We start from the raw sequence: 25,902 nt of genomic DNA, 5'->3' as shown, positions 1-25,902 counted from the left end.
GAACCGTGGGACGGGGTCTGCGGGCTGCACAGGGACAGGAGGGAGAGACGGGGCAGCAGGGTCCTGAAGACGAAGCCAGGAACTAGGAACAAGGGTTAGTGCAGATGCAGAATTTAAGAATGGGAGTGGTTGAAAGATTCGTAATGAGTAGTCTGTAGAGATGAAGAAGACCAGTTAACATTTGGAAGCTGAAGATAAAATAGCCATGGTGCTTTAATAATGTCAGAGCAGTTGAACCAATATGTGTATGCTGGAAAGCTTTGTGTGAAAACTTTAGGGTGTTCTGTTGTATGCTTTAGCCTTCCCCAAGCTCCGGGGGAAGGTTCCTTACCCCACTGTAGTGAGAGAGGCATGACAATTGACTAATATTTTGTTTCCCAGAATGCCTTCCCAGTTTCAGGACAGCTGTACACTGTCCATCTGCTGTCTCTGGAAGCATTGCTGACAGTGATAGATAGCACTGAGGTACATTGCCAGGCCAAAGTGCTGAGTAACTTACATCAACAAGAGAAGGAAGTTGTCAAATCCAGCCCAGAAACCATGAGCAGCACCAAAGAAACAAGCAATAGTAAGACCCTTTTCTTTAATATTTTTGTATTAAGCTTAGTCTTATGCTAAACTTGCAGGTCTCATTTTAGTAGCTGTCATAGTAAGCTCCTTAAATATATGTTTTCAGGCTTCCTGTTGCATATTTTACTACACACTGATGTTAATAAACTTGCTATTTGTAAAATTTACAGATACTAAAATGTCCTCCTCATGTGAAGCTTTATATAAAGGCCATGTCAAGACTGGCAGTCACAACAGAAGGAGGGTATGCCATGGGATTCATGTAGACAAAATACTGAGAATACGGAGGAATCACAGTTACTGGGAGGAACTCCTTCGAATAAGCACATGTTCAATTTACTGTGATCAGTTCGTTATTTCTCTGATGCTAGCTTTTTCCTTGGCTTATGTGCATGTATACACGGGGTGTTTTGTTGTTGTTTGTGTTTTGTTTTGTTTTTTTTTAACTTCTGCAGATAATGAGAGAGTACTCAGTGAGGGAAAATCTTCCAGTGCAGTCTCAGAGCCACCCGGGGCATGCCCTCCCACCAGTGGGTGCCTTATAACTGACCAGATGAAGGAGGGCTCCATGGAATTGGAAGGAGGACGTGAGGCAGGTAATAGTCTCTGCAGTACCCTGCCACTGTGAGTGTGTATATGCTGAGTATGGTCCTGACATTTGCTGACGAGTCCTGCTATACTATAGACCACTGTAGCTATTGTGTGTTCAAAATTAGAAGGAGGTGTGTGGTGAATATTTGTTTATTATATGTGTGCTATATATACCTACTAACTCTTGCATTTTTTTCTGGGAGGGGGTTAGGTCTGATGGGTCACTTTGGGGCAAAAGTATGTGAAATTCATACCAGTGCTTAGTATTTTTAAGGTAGGCAGGGGCTCTCCAGGGAATCAGTAATGTAGGTAGTCAAAATAGACAGAAAATTAAATCTTTTGCATGCGTGAAACTGTCCAGGACAAGAAGCTACTATGCAATTATGCTGAAGAAAATCTGGGTGAGAGGACTGTACTGATTGAATAGTAGGAGTGTGACTGCCATTTGCAGGGCAGCCCATTGCAGCAAGACTCCATAACTGAAAGTTATGATGGGACACTGTAGCAGGCTGAGTGCTAGTCTGGGGATAGGTTTGACTGTAATGATGCTCTGTCCTTCTAGCTGAGAAGAGTATCCCCAGGAAGCCTACTCGATTTTCTTGTATTCTTCCAAGCCCCCAGGAACTTATGCAGATCAAGAACAAAAAGAAGGTATGATTTGGAACACACTACTAATGCATCTTTGAGTGTTCTCCTTGTTTCCCATCCCACGTGGGCTTTGCATCACTGGTCATATCTCAGAAATTTTGAGTTCCAGTCTCTGATGATAAGAATTAAATAGTCAGTGACTGAAAATCCTGCTACACTGCAGAGGCAGCAGTGATTATTATCTGTTCTGCTTTAGTTGTCTAAAAGTTGCAGGAGGTGTTGGGGAAATTTTGTGGCATAATTTTTAAGCTAGGTCTGTCGGATTTCTGGATGGGAAAGGTGTTGGATCGAGTTTGCATTATATGGAGATAATCAGGTACTTCATCAAAAAGGGCGGGTTCCCTACCCTTACCAAACCTGTAAATGAGGAGCATACCAAGAGGCCTGTAGTAGAAATTTAACAGTCTAGCCTGCTATTCTGATTTGTTTGTTCCCATGTTTGCTCTATCATGAGGATGACTGAAAAGATTGTGGCAAAGCCAGTCTTTGTATAGATATCTGTTCTAACTGAAAACCTTTGATGATACTCCATCTTTACTGTGCTGGAAAACAAGATTAGAAGAAATGAAGAGCATTGCCAGTGACTGAGAGTTCATTAAAGGAAGTTCCAAGTGGTCCTAGAAAAAGGGTTGTGCCTTACCCTACAGCAGAGGGCAGAGAGATGTTCATAAATCTCTGTTAGCTTGCCCAGAGAAAAGCCTTTCCTGATGGTAAATCTGCTAATGGTTTCATCCTGAGCATGTAAACAGGACACAGAAACCCTTCAGCTTAAGTCATGTTGATGCTGATGTGGCACCAGCATGTTCTGCTTCCTTTAACCTCTGAAGTACTAAACAGTACCACAGCTGTAAGGAGGAGAAATGATAAATAAATGCAGGAAACAAATTATGCCTCAAATGTAAAGTTTTATTTGATGTTTACAAGGGCAATGACCAGAAGTGCAGAAGCATAGGACTGACATGATTATAAATGCAGTGCAAACTGCCATCAGTCTGGTCTCCTTTCAGATGGTCTTAAAGTGTAACCAGTCCATAGAATAGCCTAGGACTTGGGTTACATGATTTACAGTTGAACAAATGCTGCTAGTGTCATACAGTCCCTTCAGACCTATTACACTGGGGCAGCACATGGTTATTATTTTGTTATGCCCTCACTGGGTCCTTGTGTGCTCTATGCTATTTTAGGGTCTGTGTTTCACTGCAATTTGAGGGTGTTCACCCAGTCAGGGAAAGCAGAGAACAGAGGACTGGTGGCTTCTGATGTACTGAGAAACCCAGGGGAGCTAGTAATCGTGATGGTCGTGAATTTAGTTCACTAGGTCATTGCTAGCAGTTTGATCATGATAGGAGCTAACAGGGAACTGACATTTATTCTGGTGCTTTAGTAAAGTTCATACAGTTGTTTGTGCTTTTGGTTTTTCTGAACACCACCAAGAACATTCAGTTAACCCTTTCTTGGTCAGGTGTTTTATTACACTGTGACTGGTACAGACTAGCTTCCTAAAATAAGAATCAAGCAGGGCAGAGTAGTTGGCTTCCTTTCAAAACCAGAAATGCACCTGCTCTTCCCAGTGTACAGATAACCTTGTGATGCTGGAATATGAGATATTCTGGGCACTATGTCTTACTAGCAGAAGGTTTTCTGGGCACTGTGTCTTACTAGCAGAATGTTTTCTGGTTCTTAGTTTAAGCTTTTGCAGCACTTCTTGCTTGCACCTGCTGAATAAGTGCCAAGGATTCTTGCTGCGTGTCTTCTGGTAGTGAGGTAGAGCACAAGAGCCTGGAGCCAAAGGAGACAGAAGAGGGCATGGAGCAGTGCTGCTGTTGTAAGTGGGTAGAGTTGATCTTGCCACATGCCTGGGGTTCATCAGAGACCTTCCTCTGCTCTGTTTACATACCAGAGCAGGTGAGGCATTTGGTGTAGCAGAGGTAATTGCTCAATGAAATGTCAAAGCTTTTCAGAGACAGCAGCTCATGCTTTCTCTGTCCGGTATTATTTGATAGTGAATCCTTGTGATGAATGCAGGTTTTCTGGCCTTGGTTAGCCTTCTTGCTGGATTATACAGTACAATAAACTTAATCATGCTGATGGTGATCTGTTTTCTGCTTTGCTTTTGGTTCAAATCTAAACAGAGAGCAATCTGAAGTTAGAAGTGCACTTCAAGCTTGTAACTATCACAATGTCTCCTTCAGCTCCTGATAACTGGCACAGAGCAGTTCAACCAAAAGCCAAAGAAGGGGATACAGTTTCTGCAGGAGAAGAACCTTCTTGCCACCCCCATTGACAACAATGAGGTAGCCAGGTGGTTACGGGAAAATCCTCGCCTGGACAAAAAAATGATTGGGGAATTTGTGAGTGACCGTAAGAACATAGACTTGCTGGAAAGCTTTGTTGGGTGAGTATCTTTCGGTATCTCTTTAATCAGAAAGGGGTGAAAGTTAAGAGTTCAGTTATAAAAAAAGTAGTAGAACAGTAGTTCCTAGAGACACTGGATTTGTATTGCTTGGTTCTCTGTGTACCACCACATCTTAATTCTGTGCGTCTCTTGCATATGCAAACACCTTAGATACATATAATAGTATGATACTTAAGCTCCATTCAGTAGGGCCAGTCTCTGTGAAGACTGGAGAGACTATTACACGTATAATCACCTGTAGGACTCTTGACTCTTTTTTATTGTTTTTTGCCTGTTCATGGTATATTTCTTCTCTCCTTACCCCTCCCCTCTTTACTGTCTGTTCTCTGTCAAATCTGATATTCTGATGCTGAGACAAACAAGACTGTAGTCAATAAGTTTATCCTAGATTTCCCATCCTGTTTCAGTTTCCCATTACATTTAATCCTTGCAGGACTTTCAGCTTCCAAGGTTTAAGACTGGATGAAGCTTTACGACTTTATCTAGAGGCCTTCAGGTTACCCGGAGAGGCACCTGTAATCCAGAGACTGTTGGAAGCCTTCACAGAACATTGGAGGGTGTGTACTTGGTGGGCATAAAGCTCAAACTGCATTCTTTCTTGTGCATCTGCTTGCCATGGTGGACATGTCAGATCAAACAGCCTATGTAAGCCTTCTGTGCCCCGCAGGCAGCAGCTGTTGTTTTATAGGAGATGGCAGTGGTGCATAGATTTCCAGGGTGCTTTTTGGAAGCTGGAGTCAGAGGCTGGGTTTTGTTGTCTCAGAGATGATTCCATGGGTAGGAAAATGGCTGTCTTGGATCACTGAGATCGCTGTTCCTGTAGGACTAATTTGTTGCGTACTTTTGCCTTTCAGAAATCTAATGGGTCCCCATTTGCTAATAGTGATGCCTGCTTTGCCCTGGCCTATGCAGTTATTATGCTGAACACTGACCAGCACAATCATAATGTCCGCAAGCAGAACGTCCCAATGACTCTGGAGGTGGGTGTTACCAGTGTAGGCAACTGTCTTCTTTGATTTTGATAGCAATGTAGTACTTGGTTTTATCTCAATGGTATTCTCTTTTTTTCTCCCCTGGCATTCATCACTCATGTACACAATAAGCTGGTGTGCAGCTCTGAGGTTGGCTACAGTTGGCGAGGGGAGCTGTGGGCATAGGGACAGTCTGAAGAAATATGAGCTTAGCAGACAACTTGCCAAGTTCATCAAGAGGCTTGTGTGTGTGTGAGCAAACTGTATTCTGAGGCATAGTAAGAATGAGAAGATTGTTGAACTGCTGTGGGCTTCTAGAAAGTTCAAGTAGTGTGAGTGTCAATGCAGTGGAACAGAACTGTCATTCTGATGTCCAGCCTCAGCTAAGCATGTGTTATGTTGTGTCTCTGCTCTTTCCTTGTGAGCGGAGACAGGGGTCGCTGCACACTACTGCCACTAAGAATAGAATTTAGTCTTTGAACTTTGAGGCTGCATGTTGAGAAACACAGGAAAATCTCCTTCTGATCCCATGAAAAACGTGGAGTACTGATCCTAGCCAAGCAGTTAAAGCTGGAGATGTTAGCAAATAACGTTGGTGTAACTTTTTTCAGGAGTTTCGGAAGAACTTGAAAGGTGTGAATGGAGGCAAAGACTTTGAACAGGACATACTGGAAGACATGTACCATGCCATCAAGTAAGAATCAACCGGTCATCTCCTTGTATGCAGAGAGCAAACTAGAGTGGTCTGAGAGACCTCTAGAGAGTCACAGATCGTGAGCCTGTTTGCCTCAGACCAACTTCCAGCTCTGTGTGGGGCTGTGGTAACAAGCCTGTCACAGTGGTTGCATTGGATTTGTATTTTTGGATTCTTTCCATGGTATTTTAATCCAGAGAGTTTAAGCTAAAGTTAAAAAATACATTGCTTCTATCAACATGCAAAAGAATGGCTGAGCAAGACCAGCACATGTGAAATGCTATATCTAAGAAGTCTCTGTTCTCCAGACCAGGCCTTTAGACTTCTTGAGAACTTTTTTATGTAGTGCTAGAGATAGTATCTCATCCCTGGACAGCACTGGTGCCCTGGCATAGCATGTCCAGGTCTCAGTTTCATATGTTCTGTTTTTGAGCTCTTCATGTGAGGCTGCTCTCTGCACTAATCTGTTCTGCCACCCCTGAAGCTCTTGACACACTGACCAGTATTTGAGGAGAATTCCTGGTGGCTGAGGCCCTTTTGTCCACAGACTAGCTTTGGGCAGGGAACTTTAATAATAGATCAGAAATCTAGCCTATCAGAAATCCAGGCCCAGCCAATTTGAAGCTGAGAGGATTACATCTCTGAGGAGACAAGAAACAACTCTGACTCTCAGATGGTTTCAGTCTGCAGTGTCAGGCAGTGTCTTGGGCTGGAAGCAGGGAGTGTGATTAGGCTGACCCTCCCTTTTGAGCCTACTCTGGGCAGGTGGGGATGCTGCCTGTACTGAATATCTAGAACTTCTTCAAGAGGTAGTTCTAGCTTTCAAATAGAGCTCGAGTTTTGATTGACCTCTCTCCCCTGAGGGTGTTCTTCATGTTTTCAGTAGTACCCTGAGAATATCCTCACATCTTTCAGTTACTTAGTGCTTCTGCCCTAGTCTATTCCCCTTTGTCCTCCCTTCACTAAGTACTTCAGCTTTTTCAGTATGTTCTGTGCTGAAACAATTGGTGTATCATTTCAGTATTGCTCCATCACAGATAGATTGCCCCAGTGTCATAGCTGAGTTTGAGGAACTGTTTGTTTTCTTTGTATCAGGGGGGTGAAATCAGACTGTAATCTGTACAGAGTAGTGCATGATCTCTTCAGGATCTGAGCATTTAACTTCTGAGCACAATTTCATTTCCTGAGACTTTCCAAGTAAACCCATTCACCTGCTTCTGTTAATCAAATATGGGTTCATAGAAAAAATATGCTATGGACTGCAAACATATTTTCCTATGTAATCTCAGTAATGATTGCTCTTGTCAAAATATGCAGGCACCAGAAACTTATTTCTTATACATAAATCAAGAGGGGTTTTTATAGTTGTTGTTAGCACAAGAGAATTGCTTCTTTGACAACTAAACCATGTTATTTTTTAATCATTGCGGAAAGACCTCTGTTTTGCAGATTGGCTGCAATCTGCTGTTCTTAGTAGATTTGAGACTCTTGTTCAATTAGTTGGTCATTTGCAGGGGGTTGTCTCTTTTGCAATGTTACCCGAGTCTAAGGAGTATTTAGACTCGATATATTTTAACCTGGATTGCAAGTACTACTTTACATTAATCGTAATTGTTTTATTGTTGTATAGGTTTAATCCAGTTAGAGTAAGGAGCTGTGGTACCCTAGTTATGAATCATCCATCGTATATTTGGTTTCTTGTTTTTCTTTAATTTTGTACTATTTGCCTTTCTGATACTTGATTTTGGCATAATATGAATATTTGCTTTATTCTTATACCTACTGTTGACTGCAATTATTATTTTTTTTTTAATCTGGGAGTAAGGAGATATGCAGAGCACTCTGTCAGGGTGAGAGTTGGCGTGGGGTGGTGAAGCTATGCCAGTGTGCTGTACAAAATTTCCCATTATTTAACTGTATTGTGTTTTGCACCTGTAATGTTAGGTAGCTGCTTCTTCAATACTGTCCTTGCATGGTTGCTGCTGAGAGCCACCAGTCTTTATATCCAGGATATCAAAGAGGAGCAGGGGAAGCAGGCAGGCCTCAGAAAATAGAATGTTTCGGGAGCTGGCAAAATCACTCAAGAGTAGCGTTGGGACTGTGTAATGAAAGGCACTGTGTAAATGTTAGGTTTGTCTCAGAATGAAAAATTCAACCTTTCTGCCTTCCTCCCTTGTAGAAATGATGAGATAGTGATGCCAGAAGAACAGACGGGCCTAGTGAAGGAAAACTATGTCTGGAATGTCCTGCTACATCGTGGTGCCACTGATGAGGGAATATTTCTCCATGTGCCTCCTGGAAGCTATGACCATGATCTCTTCACCATGACATGGGGGCCAACCATTGCAGCACTTTCTTATGTTTTTGACAAGAGCTTAGAAGAAACAATCATCCAGAAGGCTATCTCTGGTTTCAGGTAACTCTTGCATTCACAAAGACCCAGAAGAGTTCAAGTGTGACCGTTGTCTCCTGTCTACCTGCTAGAGACATCACAGTGAATATCAACTGTTAGTTTTCCTAGCAATTAAAGAGCACTTTGACTTACGGTCCTCTAGTTTTTTTCTGTCATTTGTGTTGATTCATCCCATCTTGGCCTCACTTGGTTGCCACTCACTGTTTGGCTTGACTGCTGTGTTATAATAAATCAAATGTCAGCAACTCTCTCTTACATCAAGATAGGAGATAAGATGTATAGACTCAGGTGCAAGTGGTCTGTTTAGACTCACTGCTTGAAAGTGTTCCTTGCATCAGCACAGGCAAATATCAGGATCTGTGGGTGAGGACTGAGATTATTTGAGGGATAATAGTAGACTTCTATAAATCAGCATACATTATGAGTGGGTGGAGACGAAGGTTCAAAAATGTCAATAGGGACACTCCCTGCTTTGCTGTCCTGTAGACAGACTTGTCTGTGCTGACTTATTTTGTTTTTTTCTTTCCCCAGGAAATGTGCAATGATTTCTGCTCACTATGGCCTTAGTGATGTGTTTGACAATCTCATAATTTCTCTATGCAAGTTTACAGCCCTCAGCAGTGACGTAAGTTTGCAAGGACGGGAAAGAAGCATGGCTTTTAGTGTATCAGAGCTCTCTTCCTATGTTAAGCAGTAATATTTGTTTATTTTAGTTATCACAGCATCTGTAGTTATCACTGTATCAGTATTGGTCAGCCCCTGCCCAGAGTTTTCTGGAGGAGGCAATGAAAAGTGTGTAGTGAAGTAGGATTTCCAGAGGACAGGTTCAAATATGCAAATTTCCTTTTACTCACAAGTGGCAGTTTGTGCAGAGCAGAAAGCCATGACGTAGAGTGTTTATTCCACCTACTTGATCAGAGGAGACTTAGATCTCCCTATGATAAAGACAGTGACCATCCATGATCCCCATGCAAGTTTAGGCATTTCAGCTATTTAAGTTCCCTTCCCACCTGACCCGTTCTGTGATTCTATGGATATTTAGTTATAGGGCTTATGGAGTGCCAAGAGGGACTGTTTTATGAGCTGTTATTCCAAACTGTAGGGGCTGTGCATCCACCCAGCATAAGGGGGTTAGAAAAAAAAATGCTTGGAATTGTTGGTTGGTGTGTGGAGTCTCGTAATAAGGTTGACTGTTTCCATGGGTTATACTGTGAGAATAAATTCAAAGTACAGTGGTTGGTGTAAGCTTTTTTTTTTCCCCAAAATCTGTGTTTTACAGCATCAGCCTGTTTTTCCCCAAGGTGTTTATAGACAGTGTGTGGCAGACCGTGCTTTGTGCTAAGGAGAAGATGACAGCAGTGCCTTTAAAGTGTCGGAACTCGCAAAGAATCTCACAGCATTTCTCTGAGAACCAGTGCAAGACCCACAGGGACTAGAATAGAATTCCCACACAGACAGAGTAGGGAAACAAGATTATTCAAGACTGAAAGCATGGGAGTAAAAAGGCCAAGGACAGGTATTTCTTTATATCCCTTGAAGGGATGGCAGAAAGGGAAGAGTCCTGCAAATTAATCCAGTTAACGGAACTGGGCTGCAGGGAAATGAAATTGTTTGGACTGGGTGTTTTGTACCAGTTGCATTCAGGCTTTGGTAGCAATGAAAAAGTACTAGATTGACTATTAAAAGACAAAAAAATCCCAAGCGGTGTGGTTGCTTTAGATTCCCTCTTCCTCCCCAGCTCGCAACATTAAAGATGAAATACTTGATCCTCTCCAGGCATACCAGACCTCAAGACTACCAGTGGATAACACAAGCACTGGAATGTATGCCATGAAACAACTGTTTGACATAAATTTACACAGTAGAAGCAACCAGACTAAGCCCTCAGAGGCACCAGCTATTGCCAGCTGCATCCTGTCTAGTTGTGAGACAGGAATCTGGAGCAGTCTGAGGTCTGTGTAAATTAAAGAAGCATGTCTTTTGCTGATGACGTAGAATCAGGGACTTCTGGATTTGAAAAGGCTGTAAGTTCTTATCTTTGGCCAGATTCCAAGTACACCAATTACTTTCTGCTGTCCTAAATTCCTGTAGGGCTTGGAGACAGTAGTGGGATATGACAACTGAACAAATATTTGAGAGACAGTCTGGTGGAAGTGGAGAAGAAGGGGTTGTCTTCAGGAGCTGAGGAGACAAAACAGAGAGCAACCATTAGAAAGCAAGGGAAGAACATCAAAGTGTCACTTAACTGCCAGTCACTTCCGAGGTCAGATCATCCTGGTGATCAGGCATCCTCTCCAAGCACTGCAATTGCTATGTGTAACCACTTGGTTTGAAAGAAGAGGAATGGAAAGGAACATGGAGGGGGATTAAGAGATTTAAGAAGAGTGAGTGCCCCACTTATTGATCCACAGTTAAGACTCATACTGACTCAGTGTATAAGCAAGCAGTAGCAAAACCCCTATGGGTTTTAATTCGGTGGCTGTGGCTTGTTGCCACAGTGCAAAACCAGACTTCAGTGAAGCATGTAGTCATGTGGTTTCCTCATAGCAACAATGGAAAAAACAAATTGGTTGTCACATTTCTGCCAGACCTTCAGATTGGCTCTTCTAATGGAGTTCATCTCTAGATCAAAGACCCGTTTTGATAATAGTTTTGCCAGCAGTCTGGCTGAAACAAGAGAGAGTTTTTTCTGAATTTCAGGTCTGAGATTGGAAGAGCCACATTTTCAATCCATGCTATCTCCTGTCCTCTCTCTCCTTTCTTGATGAACAAATAAGCATGGATTTTATCCACATAAACAAGAGAATGGCAAAGCCCATCCCTTGCCAAAAGGAACATTGCATTGAGCTTAAGTAACTGCAGAAACATAGAGCAGTACAGTGTCTGATACTAGCTCACATGGTTGCTGTTTTTTTTTCTTGTTTTGGCAGTATATACTTGGTTTGTTTAAATGACTTAGCACACTTTTTGTATTTTGAAAAGCTGAGAGTGCATTGAACAGATAATGAGGAATTGTGATCTAGAAATTATTGGCAGAGACTGTATGTTAGGGTTCATCAGTCTTCCTTTGAATCTTGCTGTTAAGTTGTAGTAGGAGTAGCTTTGCAAGTCAGTAATGCTTTTGGCCATAGTTTCCTTCTCTAACAATAGAGCACAGTAATTGCTGCTTCCAGAGGAGATGTGGTACTTTTTGTAGAAGGCTTTGATCCTGGAATGAGTTCCCATAGCAGAATAAATTAGTGTTAGTGAGTTTTCAGCAAGCACTTTCAAAATGTTTTATGTTGTTGTCATTCTTGGAGAGCTTATGTCTCTGTGGTTCAGTGATTCAGCTTGTATCAGGTAAGCCATCTTGTCCTTGTTTTTGTGCAAAGTGAATATGAGCTGAGGAGTTATCGAAGCATCGTACACAGAATTGTTGTCTTTCCTGTAACCAGTTCTGAACAGTCTGCCCTAATTTGTGTTGAAAAGAAAACATCTCTTACTGACTGATTGCCACCCCCTCTTCTTTCCTGCAGTCTATTGAGAACCTGCCCACTGTTTTTGGAAGTAATCCCAAGGCCCATATTGCAGCAAAGACTGTGTTTCACTTGGCCCATCGCCATGGTGACATTCTGCGGGAGGGCTGGAAAAACATCATGGAGGCCATGCTACAGCTTTTCCGAGCAGAACTGCTGCCCAAGGCCATGGTGGAGGTAATAATAGCTGGCCCATGGATAATTGAAGAGTAGAGGAGTGGGAAGCTGGCTTTTCATGGAACCAGCTCACAGAGGAGGAGACTGCAGAGGCCTAGCTTTGGTAAAGTGTGAACAGAGCTAGAAAGCCTGTAAAGGGTGTTCAAGTTACGTGCAGGCTCCAGCTTCCTTTCATAGGGTTTCTTTTTTTCTCTCATTTTAATTTTTGTTGGATTTGAGAAATTCCAGCATTCGTTTTACTTGAACAGATTTTTAATATTGTGAAGAAGACGGACATGCTTACAGTCATGACGTATCAAACCACAACATTGGTATTGCCAGATGGGGGTGACACTTTACTGAAGGGGTGAGAGGGTGAAGAGCTGAGGTTGGCTACCTACACAAGGGTGCTTGGGTCTACTGTTTCATAGCTAAGTGAAACATCACAAAGTTGGGGGGAAAGGCTACAAAGTAAACAGTTGATCATACACGTTCTGGTCTGTCTTCCAGGTTGAAGACTTTGTGGATCCTAATGGCAAAATTTATTTGCAACGTGAGGAGACACCATCTAACCGGTGAGTGATGTCGATGGCCCAGGCAGTCCTTTCTGTACCAAAGCTAGAGAATAATATGATTTCTTGTTTTCTGACTGATGCTGGTGTCTTCTTTGCAGTGGTGAATCTACAGTGCTGAGTTTTGTTAGTTGGCTCACCCTCAGTGGGACGGAGCAATCTGGTATGAGAGGGCCATCTACAGAGACACAGGAGGCAAAGCGAATGGCTCTGGAATGCATAAAGGTAACATACGGGCTATAAAAGAACCTGCTTTTGCTCATGGTGACAGTATTATGTGGATTAACAGGCAACAGAAGCATAAATATGCACACTTCTAGGCAGTATTGCAGGTTCCAGAGGACCTGGGAACTTTAAGAAATTACAGAGAGCAGATCTGCAGTCTTGTATGCTGTTATGCACAAATGTAATAACAAATTAAAACAGGAACAATTCCTCACAAGATGCTCAGATGTGCCCTTGGCATCACAGTCCTATAATTCAAGACAATTAAATTAATAAATTCTCAAACGACTAATCTTTTCTAAGACAGTGTTAAGGGGTATGGTGCCAACAAAATCTGAACCTGGGGTTTGAGTAGTGTGTGGACAGAGGAGTTATCTGTTAAAATCTGTCTAGCACAGATCAGGTCTGTTAAAGGTAATTGATGTTAGAGTGAACTAGCTGGCAGGAGTTTTTCTCCAGGTAGTTGCGTTAAAGCCACTATCTGTATCTTTCCTGGGAACCAGCTGTGTTTTTGGAGTATCTGTTTGTATGCCTTCCACATGCCCCAGATGCAGAGTCCTCTTTTCTGTCTTTTGCAGCAATGTGATCCTGAGAAGCTGATCACAGAAAGCAAATTCCTACAACTTGAATCCCTCCAGGAGCTCATGAAGGTGAGAGAGATACTGGGTGAGGGACTGGACTGGTGATGGAAGAAGTATGCTATGCGTGAACATGGATATGTGCTATGTACTTGCATAGCTCCTCTGTCCCCAAAGGAGGTCTTGGACCTATTTGGGATATGAAACCAGTCATTATTTCAGCTGTTACACGTAACTTCTGTGCTGGCCACCACAATTGCTTTAGTAGTAGGGGAAGACATTGAATTGTGGAATGCATTCTAAAAGCCTTGAGGATGTCATGATAAGTGTTTGAAAGTATGTGTAGTTCTGTGTAGGAGCTTAAGGTTATGCTTTTCCATGTCTTCTGGTGTGCTGTGTGCCTAATGAGAACATTCTAAAAGGCCACTTTAGAGGCAAGAGCTATACAGAAATATTTTGCTGTGAAATATTTTGCTGTGTGCCCCTAGGTAGTCTGGTACCTGGCTGCTATGGGAGATGTAAAAAGGCTGGACTCACTAGCCTTTGGGCTAGAGAAGTTCAACTCCCTGAGGAGGGCAGTTACTTACCTGGTTCTGTAGTGGTTCCTCAGGCTAGTGTGGAGTTTGAGACTACTCTGGGGTGTGTAATGAATCTTGCTGCTGCTTACCATTTCCAAAAGCAAGTAGTGCGATGTGACCCTTGCAGGGATGCCATGTGGGCTGGCAGTGTGTGTTGCCTAATTCCATGGCTCCTTGAAGTGCAAGTGCCTTTCCCTTTAGGCTGCTGTAATTGCAATTCACTGGCTTCATCGTTAGGGCACATAACATTATTGAGACTTGTGCTAAAACAAAGGAAAGGTTTGTTTATCAAGGTTATTGCTGCAAAGGTTCACAAGAATTGATATTGAGTTTCAAAATAAAGATGGTAAGTGAGTAAACCCCAAAGAACAATACTTAAAATAGCCAAAGCAGAACCTGCTGTTTGGATCCACAAAGACCACTATGTTGCTGGCCCACATGGAGAAGTGGTGACTCGGTTTTTGTGTGCCATTTCAGTTCTGGGGGAACATTTTGCTCTTACACATATTATGTCAGGAATTCTCCCTTCATATGTAAGCTGATGGCTTGAGAGGAATAGTTTCAGTATTTGTAGTCCTAGGTATGTCTGCCTCTTCTGTGCTTCACATGTTCTAGCAGAAAGCTGCTGGCTTTAAGAATTCCTCTCCATCTGAGACACTTCGTCAGAGTTTAACATCTTTTAAGTTCACATTGCATCTTCTGTTATGAAAAAAATTATAATTCTCCATGTATTTAGCTTGACCCCTGTCCAATGCATTTTTTGGTAAGTATGTATGACCCTCACCAGACAGTACAGTTTTGCAGTTTCACCCAGACTCAAATATTTTGTTGGTCTCCCAGTTTGGGGAGCTTGTGATTCACAAACATTTCCTGGCTTTTCTAGGCTCTAATCTCTGTGACTCCCGATGAGGAGACATATGATGAAGAGGATGCTGCCTTCTGCTTGGAGATGCTTCTGAGGATTGTGCTAGAGAATAGGTATGACCTTGAAATACATGGAGATTCACTGTACGTGTCCCTGCTTTACTGCAGCTGCTGCCTGGGTCCAGGGAATGAGTTCCTTATGTGCTTGGTTTGCCAGCTGAAGCAGCATGTGGCTGTAATTTCAGGGCTTAGCAATTCCATTCCAGCATGTGCAAACAGAAGGGCTATTCACCCATGAATTATTGCTTGATATCCTGAGATTCGGAGAACTTAAACTAAACTCTGGAGGGAGAATTCTCCCACCTGATTGCTTTGCAAGTAATGAAGTAAATAAGAAATTTGACGGCTTTGTTGTTTCTATGTGCCTGTTATATCTTCAAGCTAGAGTTTTTCATTGGAATGAAGAAATACTGGGTTGGTTTGGAGTTCTGGGAGAGGTAGCTTGGATCTCTGTCTCATCTCCTTTCATCCTACCCTCTCCCTCCTCCTTGTTATGGCTAGGGACCGTGTGACCTGTGTCTGGCAAACTGTCCAAGACCACCTCTATCATCTCTGTGTCCATGCAATGGAGTTCTGCTTCTTGGTGGAGAGGGCAGTGGTGGGGCTGCTGAGACTGGCAATTCGGCTCCTTCGTCGGGAAGAAATCAGTGTGCAGGTAAGGGATTTTTGAAAGTCAGTTATTGGGGATTTGTGGCTGCACCTGGAAACACAGGAAACAAATTATTGTTGGATGGACCCACATTTAACCTGTCTGTGCTGCAGGTAACAACAAACAGAAGTTTTAAGTACCTCTAAATAAATGAAGGGGGACTTTGCTGTGTAAATAATAGGGTCTGTTATTCTTGTCTCCTTCTCTGTCCAGGTTCTCCTCTCGCTACGTATCCTACTCATGATGAAGCCAAATGTGCTGTCTAGAGTTAGTCATGAGGTTGCCTATGGCCTCCATGAACTCCTGAAGACCAATGCTGCCAACATTCACTCCAGGGATGACTGGTACACGCTCTTCACCCTTCTGGAGTGTATTGGATCTGGGGTGAAGCCGCCTGCAGCCCTGCAGGTTACAGCAAGGGCAGATAATGACACAGGTAAAACAGGACAGCTTTTGATAGGAAATCTGATGCCTGCCTGCCAGATAAGCAGCTGCTTCCTCAAGCTTTTCAATTAGCAAAGGGGACTGCAAGAAAACAAAGCTGATATTAAACTACATTAGCAATATTAAAGACCAGCACCTGCTGTTCACTCCTACCCCATGGTCTGTCGCTGTCTCTATTCTGCCATGTCTTCCTACTCTGTGAGCAGCCATCCAGGTGCTAGTCCCTGAGGGACCAGTGGGAGGAAAACTGATACCAGTTGTAGCAGCTGTAGAAGGTCTTTGCTTTACCCAAGGAGTGTTTTCTGCTGGTTGTGGTCTGGTGCCTTGGGTAATACAGCCTTAATCTTCCATCTGGGTGTGTAATGTAAACCCAGCTGTTGTTCCTGTTATACTTGCTTCTTCTGTGGGACCAACTCCTTTCTGTCCCCATTTTAAGGATCTCATAAAGGGAGTTCTTTAAAATTTTATTTCCAAATCCATTTGTGTTCAGAATGCCTGAACCATTCTCACAAGACCAACCCACTATTTCCTACTTGTCTTGTCGGTGTTAGAAAGACGGTCTTTTCAGCAAACTGTTCCTGTTTCACTTTAGCCAGCTGGCAGTGTATTTGAGGCTGACAGCTTCAGACTTTTAAAGCAAACAGCAAGAAAAGACTTGTCCAGAAGCCTTCGTTTTCCTCTTTGCTTTTCTAGAACTTCCTTGCTAGGTCCTGATGCTTTGTGGTAGACAGATGGAAGAAACCTTATTTTGCAAAACGTCTATGGCCTTTGCCTTCTGGGCTAATGCTGGACTGTTTTTCTCTCTTTTTTTTTTTTTTTTTTTTTTTTCTTTTTTCTTTCCTTCTGCTTCTGTCTTTGAGTGAGCAAACCACTTGACTGTGGCACCATACGCATCAGAACATTAGTTCTCTTTACCCCCTTCTGAAAATGTTTGGTGCTCTGTGTTCACAGCAAGTCTGTCTCTCTGCTGGTGGGTTTCTAGATAATGTTGAATGATGGAGAGAATAAATTTCTGCTTCTAATAGCTCAAACTTGGCCCTTGCAAAGATTTCTGTGCTTGGGACATGTGAGATTTAAGGTAATCCTACAGGTTGTGGAAGGTAGATCTGACAGGTGTGGAACATGCTAATGTAGATTTTTGTTCATGAAAAAGACTTTACCAGTATTCGTTTGTAGCTGAGTGACCCCAGAGGCCCTACATGACACATCATTCCAGTGTTGTGCTTTTGGAGTTGTCTTGGCTGAACCTAGCACTTCCAGTAGTTCTTAAAGTGCGTGGTGCATCTGGTTCTTCCCCCAGGGTCAAAGCATTGGACTTCCTGCCCTTTTTAAATCTGCGGTCAGGCTGACAAGTGACATGATGGGATGGAAATCCCCTTCCCTTCAAAGGGGAAAGCCAAACATACCTACAGGGGAGAAACCATGTCAAAGATGTGTGTTTCCTGCTGTTTCCTGTGCATGCTCCTGTCATAGTTGTTCCTCTCACAGGACGAGAGGCCTGGCATGTTTCTTCCAGGGCCCACTGGTGGTTCCTAGCTGATGCTTATCTGACTAGTCTGGATTGCTTCTCCCTTATCCACAGCTACTCTTCTAAGTTCTTGATTTGTCTTTGATCTAAAACCCATGCCTTTTGTCTTGAAGGTGCTCAGTCAGACAGCGAGATCTCCTCCTCCTGTCATCCAAGTGACATGAGCCTAGACCGTGGCTACACCTCCGATTCGGAGGTGTACACAGACCACGGGAAGCCAGGCAAGATGCATCGCTCGGTGACAGATGTGGATGTCATGAATAGTGGCTGGCTAGTGGTGATTAGCCAATGGGCTTCTGGTGCCTGACAAAGACTACTCCTAGCATGGTTATGGGCACAGGGTGTGATAGGGAGAGAAATAATAAGACAGTAGAAAAGAGCTAAGATGAGCTGACAGTGTAAAGGGAGGATGGGGAGAAGATGCAGATGGACAGGAGAAAGCTTGGAGGCAAATGAGGAAGAAAGGGAAACAGAAACGTTACCTGTTGGCTTCAGAAGAAAGACTCTTTCAGCATGTGCATGAGATGCTGCTTGTTATGCTACCCTCTCCTGCTACCCTCTTGCTGTGCCCTGCAGGTGGGGAAGGAAGACATTGACACCTCCAGATCCACTGCTGGGCTCAGCAGGCTGGGGCCATCTCCTCTTGTTAACCAGTACAGCCTGACTGTGGGTCTGGATTTGGGCCCACATGACACAAAGTCTCTCATGAAGTGCGTAGAGTCCCTGTCCTTCATCGTGCGAGATGCTGCTCACGTCACACCTGAGAACTTCGAGCTCTGTGTCAAAACCATCCGTATCTTTGTGGAGGCAAGCTTGAATGGGGGTAAGATGGCCTTTGGTTTGACAATCAGGATTCGGCTTGGGGTGGCCACTCAGCAAGAAGTGTGAAGTCTACTGTCAGGGAACAAGTCCCCAATCCCCAGAAAATGGTCTGCTGTGAGAAAAGTATGCTGGCTCCTGCTGGCAGCAGGGACCTTATTCTTATCCCTCTCTTTGGGATGGAGGGGAGGTCTGGAGCTGATGGAGGCAGCAGTATCAGCTGTTGCTGAAGCCTGTTCCTGTCAAGCAGGCAGTTGTCATTTTACAGAACAGGGCCCTCCATTGGGAATATGTAAAGGTGGCTGCTGTGTGTGTTGAAAGGCAGAAAATTTTGTGGTGGAGTGTGTATATGGTATGTTGCTGCCTTTCACTTTCTAGGTTACAAGTCCCAGGAGAAGAGGGGAAAGAGCCACAGGTATGACAGTAAATCCAGTCGGTTAAAAAAAAAGCCAAAGGAGAGCTCCACACGGCGATCACGGGTCTTGAGCCAGCACCAGGCACACACACACAGTGATGAAGATGAGGATGAGAGCATCCCTGCCAGCTACCACACTGTGTCTTTACAGGTTAGTCAGGACGTAAGTATAGCAAGGATTTCCTCCTCTCCTTTCCCAAACTCAGGGTCTTGCTAGGGAGTCACTGGGATTCTTCATGGGGCAAGAGGAGGCTGTATCCTGGGTTAGTGGGCACTAGATGGCAGAGGGTGGCTCTGGTGGCAATGTGTTGTTCTGCAGTGAGGGAGGAAGACTGCAGTTTGGATAGGCAAAAGCAGAAGAGCAGTGGAGAGAAGTCCTCTGGAAAGGAAGGAGGGTGGGGTCTGGAGCTGTGAGTCACTGTAGTAGGTAAGATTGGTGTGGAGGCATGAGGCTCACGTAGGATTAATGCGGAGTCTGACAGGGCATCTGACTTGTGGAGAGGGGAAGGCCCTGTGGGCTGAGACACTGGGTTTTTCAAATACAGAGGACTGGGCTAAGGGAATAATTTATCTCTCCAGGTGTTACTTCAAAGGCAGGAAGGCACAGGTCTGCTGACTACCAGGCTTTTAGGCCTCAGTTCATTAGTAACGTGTCTAGAATGCTGTCGTTTGCCCATACAGAGCTGTTCTGAGGGAGCTTTGCATGTGCTTCATGCTTTTTTTGTTTAAAAAAATGTTGCAGAGAGTTGTCCCTGAACAGTGTAGCTGAATCCCTGGGTTTCTCCCTCTGCCTGGAAGAGTCGATGCTTTGTGCCAGGAAAGGCTCCATTCTTTCTCCTGGCAGGATGGGGATGCTGTTCCTTGAAGATGGGATTGACATGGCTACTGAACTGACACAACTCTTGCTGAAGATGCCTGATACTTGACCACTTAGGGAGGGAACAGACAGCAAGGCCTTATACCATCTCCATAGCTATACATGGATGTACATACAGGAAGAAGGCTTGAGTAGCTGTGAGCCTTTTAGCATTGGTTTGGGGAAGAGCAGAGACCAGAGCTGCTTCAGAAATTTAAGTCCTGTGTGTTGCTTAATGTGATGCTTGACTTGCAGCTCCTGGACCTCATGCACACCTTGCACACGCGGGCCGCTGCCATCTACAGCTCCTGGGCAGAGGAGCAACGCCATCTAGAGACAGCAGGGAGGAAAATCGAAGCAGATTCCCGAACGCTGTGGTCCAACTGCTGGTGCCCTTTGCTACAGGGTAAAGCCATCCTCTTGTGACGAGACTGAGAGTGGAGACACTTCCAAAATAATGGCAGCACTCAGGGTAGTTGAGGAACCAAGAGCTAACTGCAGAAAGGAGGCAGAGGTTGTTTTTAGAGTCTGCTGTAATTGAAAAGAACTTGGATCAGATCTTTAGCATGAGTTAGCTGCCACCTCACTTCTGGACCTGACAGTAGATTCCAGTCTGTGGTTGGGAACAAGTAAAATCCTTTTTGTGTTCTTCTTTTTTTTCCCCAGAGAGTGTTTGATCTTTGTTAGACTTTTCACTATAGATGGGGGAAGTAGGCTTGTGATACTTTCCCTGTGGGCTTTGCCCTGAATCCCTCTCTTGCACAGGTATTGCCTGGCTGTGCTGTGATGCCCGACGCCAGGTACGGATGCAGGCACTCACTTACTTGCAGCGGGCCCTCCTGGTACATGACTTGCAGGCCCTGGATGCCCTGGAATGGGAGTCCTGCTTCAACAAGGTAATCTCCTGGCTGAACTGGGCATGTAGGCAGGACAGCATTGTCATGAAGAGCACAGCTGTGTGTGGGACTGGCAGAATGGTGTCCTACTTCAGCACCGTCTTCCTGAGCAGCTTGTTCACCACAACAGACAAGGCATTTCCTACTCGGATCTGTGAAAAGTTCCTCTCTGCTTAAGGATTCTGACAGAGCCTCTTGGAGTATTGAAATGAATCTGTTCATTTCCACTTCCCGTTGCTTCTCCCAGGCACCAGTCACAACAGCCAGCTCCTTCCTGTAAGGCTGTCTATGTAAATCTCAGTCACTTTTCAGCTCTGAAATATCAATGTGTCTGATCCCGACAGGTGCTGTTCCCTCTGCTAACCAAGCTACTCGAGAACATCAGCCCAGCTGATGTTGGTGGGATGGAAGAAACTAGGATGAGAGCCTCAACACTACTCTCCAAGGTGAGCATGCTTCTGATGTTTGAAAGCTCAGGGAAAACCATGTGCCTCAAGAAAACCAAACTGTCTGCTGTACTAGCTTCTCAGCATCTCTGATGTGGATAGGCATCAGTTTGCTAGTTTGACTGTGCTGGGCTTCTCCACACCTTCTGCTTCTGGGACATGCCTTCTTTCCAGAATTGTCTCCATGATCCTGGCCTTCAGAAGAGTTATCAGGAAGGAGTTTGTGGCTTCAGGAAGGATGGGGAGAGAAGTATTTCACCTGGTATTAGTTGAAGACAGTCTGTCTGTTTTGGTGGTGAAATGATGCATGTCACAAGCTGATAGTACTGATGTAAGGCAGAGAGTCTGGAAGGGCTGGAAGACATGGTGATACAGACCACAGTGGCCTCATGCAAAGGAGACAAGACCCACTCCTCTACGCATGCAGCTCAGAAGAGTGAAGGCCCATGGCACCCTTAGGCTGGGCCTGTGCATGCTCCTAACCTGCCACAAGGAGAGGGAATTCCAAATTTGCAAGACTGGCTTGTCAAGCTGTGAGCAGCAGCACTGATACTACTTGTTGACAGTAGTTGTGTTTTTTTTCTAGGTGTTCCTACAGCACCTCTCCCCACTGCTCTCACTGACCACCTTTGCTGCCCTGTGGCTGACAATCCTGGACTTTATGGACAAATACATGCATGCTGGCTCTAGTGACTTACTGGTAAGGTGATGAAAGTGATGATGCAGTGCTTTGAACAACCATACATGGGTTTTAACCTTTTAAACTTGAAAGGTGGTTTTGGTTTTTTGGTTTTTTTTTAACCTTTTAATCCTTCCAAAACCATTTTGTTCCATGGTCTCTCCCCTTGGCCTCTGTTTACAAGGCACTCCATCGGGTGTTTTGAGCTTTTGTTCATTGTTATATGTCCATCCTCTGTGTCCTGAGGAGTGTCTCTGATTACAGCTGGAGGCTATTCCAGAGTCTCTGAAGAATATGCTGCTTGTAATGGATACAGCTGGGATATTCCACAGTGCTGACTCACGGACGGGATACTCAGATCTCTGGGAGATCACCTGGGAGCGGATTGACTGTTTCTTACCTAGGCTGCGGGATGAGCTCTTCAAACAGACAGTCATCCAAGGTACAAGGAGCTGAGGAACCTTAAGAAAATAGATCTTGGACACAGTGCTCACACCTTGTCCAGTATCCAGTTGCCATAGTGCCTGGATGCTGATGAAATGATACAGCAGGCTGTGGAGCTTGGCACAAGGAGAGGAAACTGAGGGTGGGAAAAAGCAGTGAGCAAACCAGCACATGAGCTCACTGCTTGTTTTGTTTTCCTAGATTCTGTCCCCAGCATACCAGTAGAGCAGCAGCATCAGAAATCAATAGTGTCTGCCCTGCCCCCTTCTCCTGTGGGGGATGTGAGACCAGCCACCCTCCTGGCTCCTTCAGAGAAGCCCTGTGAACTCAGTACCAGTGGTGAGTCCTGTTTCCTTCTTTCAGGAATCATCTTCCCGGTACAGTGGCATGGATCTGTTCTTCCTTATTTTAGCATGATCTACAGTGACCAGGCCTCTGGTGTTGTGGAAATGTTGTGCTTCCAAATGGATAGGTTACAGCCTTCTTGCTGAGGTTATTGGGGTGGGCAAAGGTTGGGGCAGAATGCCTGTGATCGGCACCTGCTCCTCAGGGCCTTGTATGAAGGCATGTGGAAGGAGCAAGTCTGAAAAGGTCCCTGAGTTGATCTTCAGCCCTGCTTAGCTTTGAGCTGAAAGGTGGCTTTGTCAGGGCCTGTGTAAGGATGTATTTTGTCTCTTCCTTTTTCCAGAGTCTGAGAGAGCCACTGCACCTGCCTCACCCACCATCAGCACCTCTGCCTCTCCTTCTTTCCCAGCATCAGCTCCAACGAAGACAAGCCCCGTTACAGACATACCTCCTACAACAGCACAGCCGCCACTCATTCTACAGCCTCTTGCTTCTCCCCTGCAGGTTGGGGTGCCACCTATGACTCTGCCAATCATTCTCAACCCAGCCCTAATTGAAGCCACGTCTCCTGTTCCCCTGTTAGCGACTCCACGGCCCACTGACCCCATGACAACCTCTGAGGTCAATTAGTTGGAAGGTGTCTGACAACTGTCTGCTGAGGAAGCTCTGTGGGTGGAGGATGCTGGCCAAATGTTCTCTGGTAGCGGGCATGTTTGTTTTAGAAGATGATGCTAACCTGAGCAGAAGGGCTGCTGCCACAAACCCACTGGAGCGCATCATGTTCTCCTCCCTTCTTGTGACAACTATCTAGAAATCCACCTAGAAATCCCTGTCTTCTTGGAGGGGTGCCTGATTCCACTGACCAGTCTCCTTCCTGCCTTCACAATCTCAGGGGCCAGGCAACACCTGCACCCAGCAGCCTGGGACCAAGCTGCCACCAGTTCATGTGGTGAAGAAGCGGAGACTCTTTGATGTTTCACCAGAAAGAGGCTGCAGTGCAGGACTGCCTCTCAGATTAGTCTAGTCCCTGCAAAATACCCCAGCTGTTCCCTAGCTTTCCTGCCCGTGCTTCTGCTTTGTTTGGGCTCTGGGCATGCCTTTTTTTGAGAATTTTGTGTAGAAATGTGGACCGCTTATAGTGCAGCTCCCAGCTTGCTAACGTACAGCTTCTTGTCTGCTGTAGCCACCACATGCTTTCCTTCTGCAACATGGATCACAGCAATCCCCAAGCCAGACAGGGAGTAGGAAGTAGGAGAGCCTGGTAGGGGCAGCACTGGTGTCCTCCCTCCTCCTGTAAATGTAATTGGGTTTTCTGGTTGGAGGAAGCAAATTCAGAAGGCTCTGCCTGGTTGAGCAGATGAGAAGGAAATGCAGAGTCCTGTGAGCTGAGAGCAGAGCACCATGGCTGTCTCTCAAACCGTGTTTTGGGAGCCACTCCCCCAGGGTGCACATCAGTGCCCTATTGTCAACCACTTGCTACATTGGCCTTTTAGTGTCCAGCCCCCTTCCTTGGGAGAACATCCTCTTCAGACACAGATGTGGGTATCTGTGTCACCTGCTAACAGATGCTCAGCAAGCCTGCTGTGTTTTATCTTGGGAGCTCTGCCGAGATTGCACCCTTCTGCATCTTCTAGTTGTTGGGAGCCCACCTCCTCCACCTAGAACACCCCTGCGGCTGGGGCCCTGGTAGTAATTCTTGTGCTTCTGCCTGGCAGCAAGGATGTTGCACTCTTCCACCCCCGTATGCCCAGAGCAGAGCTGGCTGCCTGGCAAGTGCTGCTTCTCCATTCTTCCTCCTCTCTCGATTAGTTGGCTAAATTTTCAGTAATGTCAATCTCAGATATCCCACTGGTGACTGGGGGGGCATGGGTGGGACTCCAGCCCAGTGTATATTGTACTGAGAGGAACCTACAGTTGGGGTGGGGGTACAACCAGTGTACATATAGAGTAAATGGCTACAAATCCAATGGACTTTTTACAGTGTAATAAATACATACTGTAAATTAATGTTCCGGTGTTGCACTCCTTTTCTGTCGTGGTTCTGCAGCTCAGAGCTTTGGGAAGAGTGGAGTTTAGTTGTCAAGGTGCTGTGCCCGTGTGCCAGCCCTCTGGCTCCATGTACCAGGATCCTCCAACAGTGTGCTGTTTGCAGCGAGGGACTTGCCCTAACAAATGGTCAGCTCTTGGGGGGCACCAGTGGAGGCAGTCAAGGGGCTAAGCAGAAATCGTTTCCATCATGGGCAAAGCGGAGCAGCAACAGCTAGATTGCTCTTGCTTCTGGCAACAGTTTAGTGTTGACTGTAAAATTTATGGTGTTACATTGGCATGTGCTGATGCACCACCAGGACTGAGGGCAGAGACTAGGCCTGAGGAGCAGGTGCCCTGCAGCATCTCGGTACACAGCCAGGACACAGACCTTGGTGACAACCTGGCTGACTTCAGAGAAAGGAGCATTTTCTGTCTGATGAGGAAGAAATCCTTGTTTCCACTGACAGGACTCGTACTTGGAGAGGGTGTGAGAGATCCTGGGTTCTTTCAGGGTTAATGCTTGTGCATATGGACAACCACACGTACTTCCCTCCTGATATTTTCTACTTCATCTTGTGGCAAGATCCATGCAGTGCCAGTGTCCTTAGAGCTGTATGAGGCACCAAATGCCTTCCCTATCGCAAAGATTCCAAGAGACTCCTACGGGCTTGATGTCTAAATATTGCGTAATGGAAGGCTAATGTGCATACTAGGAAAGTCCCACCAATAAAGCCTGGTTTCTTTACCCCATTTCCACTGTTCCTGGAATATTTCACTGATGCAGCCTTCTCTTCCTCACCCTCTCCTGTTTCCAGATGGTGTCCTTCCAGCCCTTATACGTTTTTGTTCACGTATTTGAATCCTTGTGCTGCCCATGGCACTTATGTATCCAGCCTGCCTTTCTGTCTGGTATTTTCAAGCCTTCACTTCTCTTTACAGCTCTGTTTTTCTGAGCTGTCTCCAAAATGCTCACTGAAACCTTTAGATTATTAACTCTTTGTAAACCATTGCTCAATTGTCAAGTGCCTTGTTGTCAGTGCTACTGCCCTCTGATCCCCAGACAGTCCTTTGACTTCTTGGAGTGGTGTCAGCTAATGGCAAAGCAGTTTTTTCCTGCTGCCTTCAGATAGTTGTTTTGGGGATGCTGTGGTTTAAACTGTGTTTGCAAACCCCATTTCTACTGAGAGCATTACATTTTAATTTAGACAATTGCAGTGCAAAGCAAAAGCCACACAAGGAAACTGCAGGAAGCGGGACTGGAATGGAAAGAATGTCGACTGGAAAGACGGACAGAATTGCACTTTAAACTGTTTTCACTAGAGTGTAAATAGAAATGGACTGGAAAACCAGAAAAAATATCTGAACGTTGTTTGGATTTTGCAGTAACAAGGTTTCATGTGTTACAGAGGAAAAAATACCAGGGAAAGTGTTTGAACTGAAAGGAAATCAGAATCAACTGAGAGGACAGCATGTTCTGTGATACATATTTTTATGGATAAGTC

At 44.9% G+C, this 25,902-nt stretch overlaps 1 protein-coding gene across 1 annotated transcript in view; it reads left to right on the top strand.

The window, feature by feature from the left end:
- GBF1 (golgi brefeldin A resistant guanine nucleotide exchange factor 1) overlaps positions 1 to 23,384 on the top strand; it is a gene marked incomplete at its 5' end in the record, with an annotated part of 43,428 nt that extends 20,044 nt beyond the window's left edge. The window contains 26 exons of the mRNA XM_010074347.1: positions 374 to 568; positions 1,026 to 1,166; positions 1,724 to 1,812; positions 4,002 to 4,204; positions 4,659 to 4,782; positions 5,080 to 5,205; positions 5,808 to 5,890; positions 8,070 to 8,306; positions 8,835 to 8,928; positions 11,819 to 11,995; positions 12,485 to 12,549; positions 12,648 to 12,771; positions 13,350 to 13,421; positions 14,811 to 14,905; positions 15,353 to 15,506; positions 15,714 to 15,936; positions 17,586 to 17,749; positions 18,049 to 18,295; positions 18,670 to 18,869; positions 19,818 to 19,968; positions 20,328 to 20,458; positions 20,803 to 20,904; positions 21,491 to 21,604; positions 21,848 to 22,025; positions 22,229 to 22,366; positions 22,716 to 23,384. Of these exons, the coding sequence (XP_010072649.1) occupies positions 374 to 568; positions 1,026 to 1,166; positions 1,724 to 1,812; positions 4,002 to 4,204; positions 4,659 to 4,782; positions 5,080 to 5,205; positions 5,808 to 5,890; positions 8,070 to 8,306; positions 8,835 to 8,928; positions 11,819 to 11,995; positions 12,485 to 12,549; positions 12,648 to 12,771; positions 13,350 to 13,421; positions 14,811 to 14,905; positions 15,353 to 15,506; positions 15,714 to 15,936; positions 17,586 to 17,749; positions 18,049 to 18,295; positions 18,670 to 18,869; positions 19,818 to 19,968; positions 20,328 to 20,458; positions 20,803 to 20,904; positions 21,491 to 21,604; positions 21,848 to 22,025; positions 22,229 to 22,366; positions 22,716 to 23,002 (3,914 nt within the window). The remainder of the gene's footprint in view (positions 1 to 373; positions 569 to 1,025; positions 1,167 to 1,723; positions 1,813 to 4,001; positions 4,205 to 4,658; positions 4,783 to 5,079; positions 5,206 to 5,807; positions 5,891 to 8,069; positions 8,307 to 8,834; positions 8,929 to 11,818; positions 11,996 to 12,484; positions 12,550 to 12,647; positions 12,772 to 13,349; positions 13,422 to 14,810; positions 14,906 to 15,352; positions 15,507 to 15,713; positions 15,937 to 17,585; positions 17,750 to 18,048; positions 18,296 to 18,669; positions 18,870 to 19,817; positions 19,969 to 20,327; positions 20,459 to 20,802; positions 20,905 to 21,490; positions 21,605 to 21,847; positions 22,026 to 22,228; positions 22,367 to 22,715) is intronic.
- Positions 23,385 to 25,902: the final 2,518 nt, after the last annotated feature.

Source organism: Pterocles gutturalis, unplaced genomic scaffold (assembly GCF_000699245.1).
Source record: "Pterocles gutturalis isolate BGI_N339 unplaced genomic scaffold, ASM69924v1 scaffold15737, whole genome shotgun sequence".
NCBI lineage: Eukaryota > Metazoa > Chordata > Aves > Pterocliformes > Pteroclidae > Pterocles > Pterocles gutturalis.
This window is presented reverse-complemented; position numbering and strand designations above follow the sequence as displayed.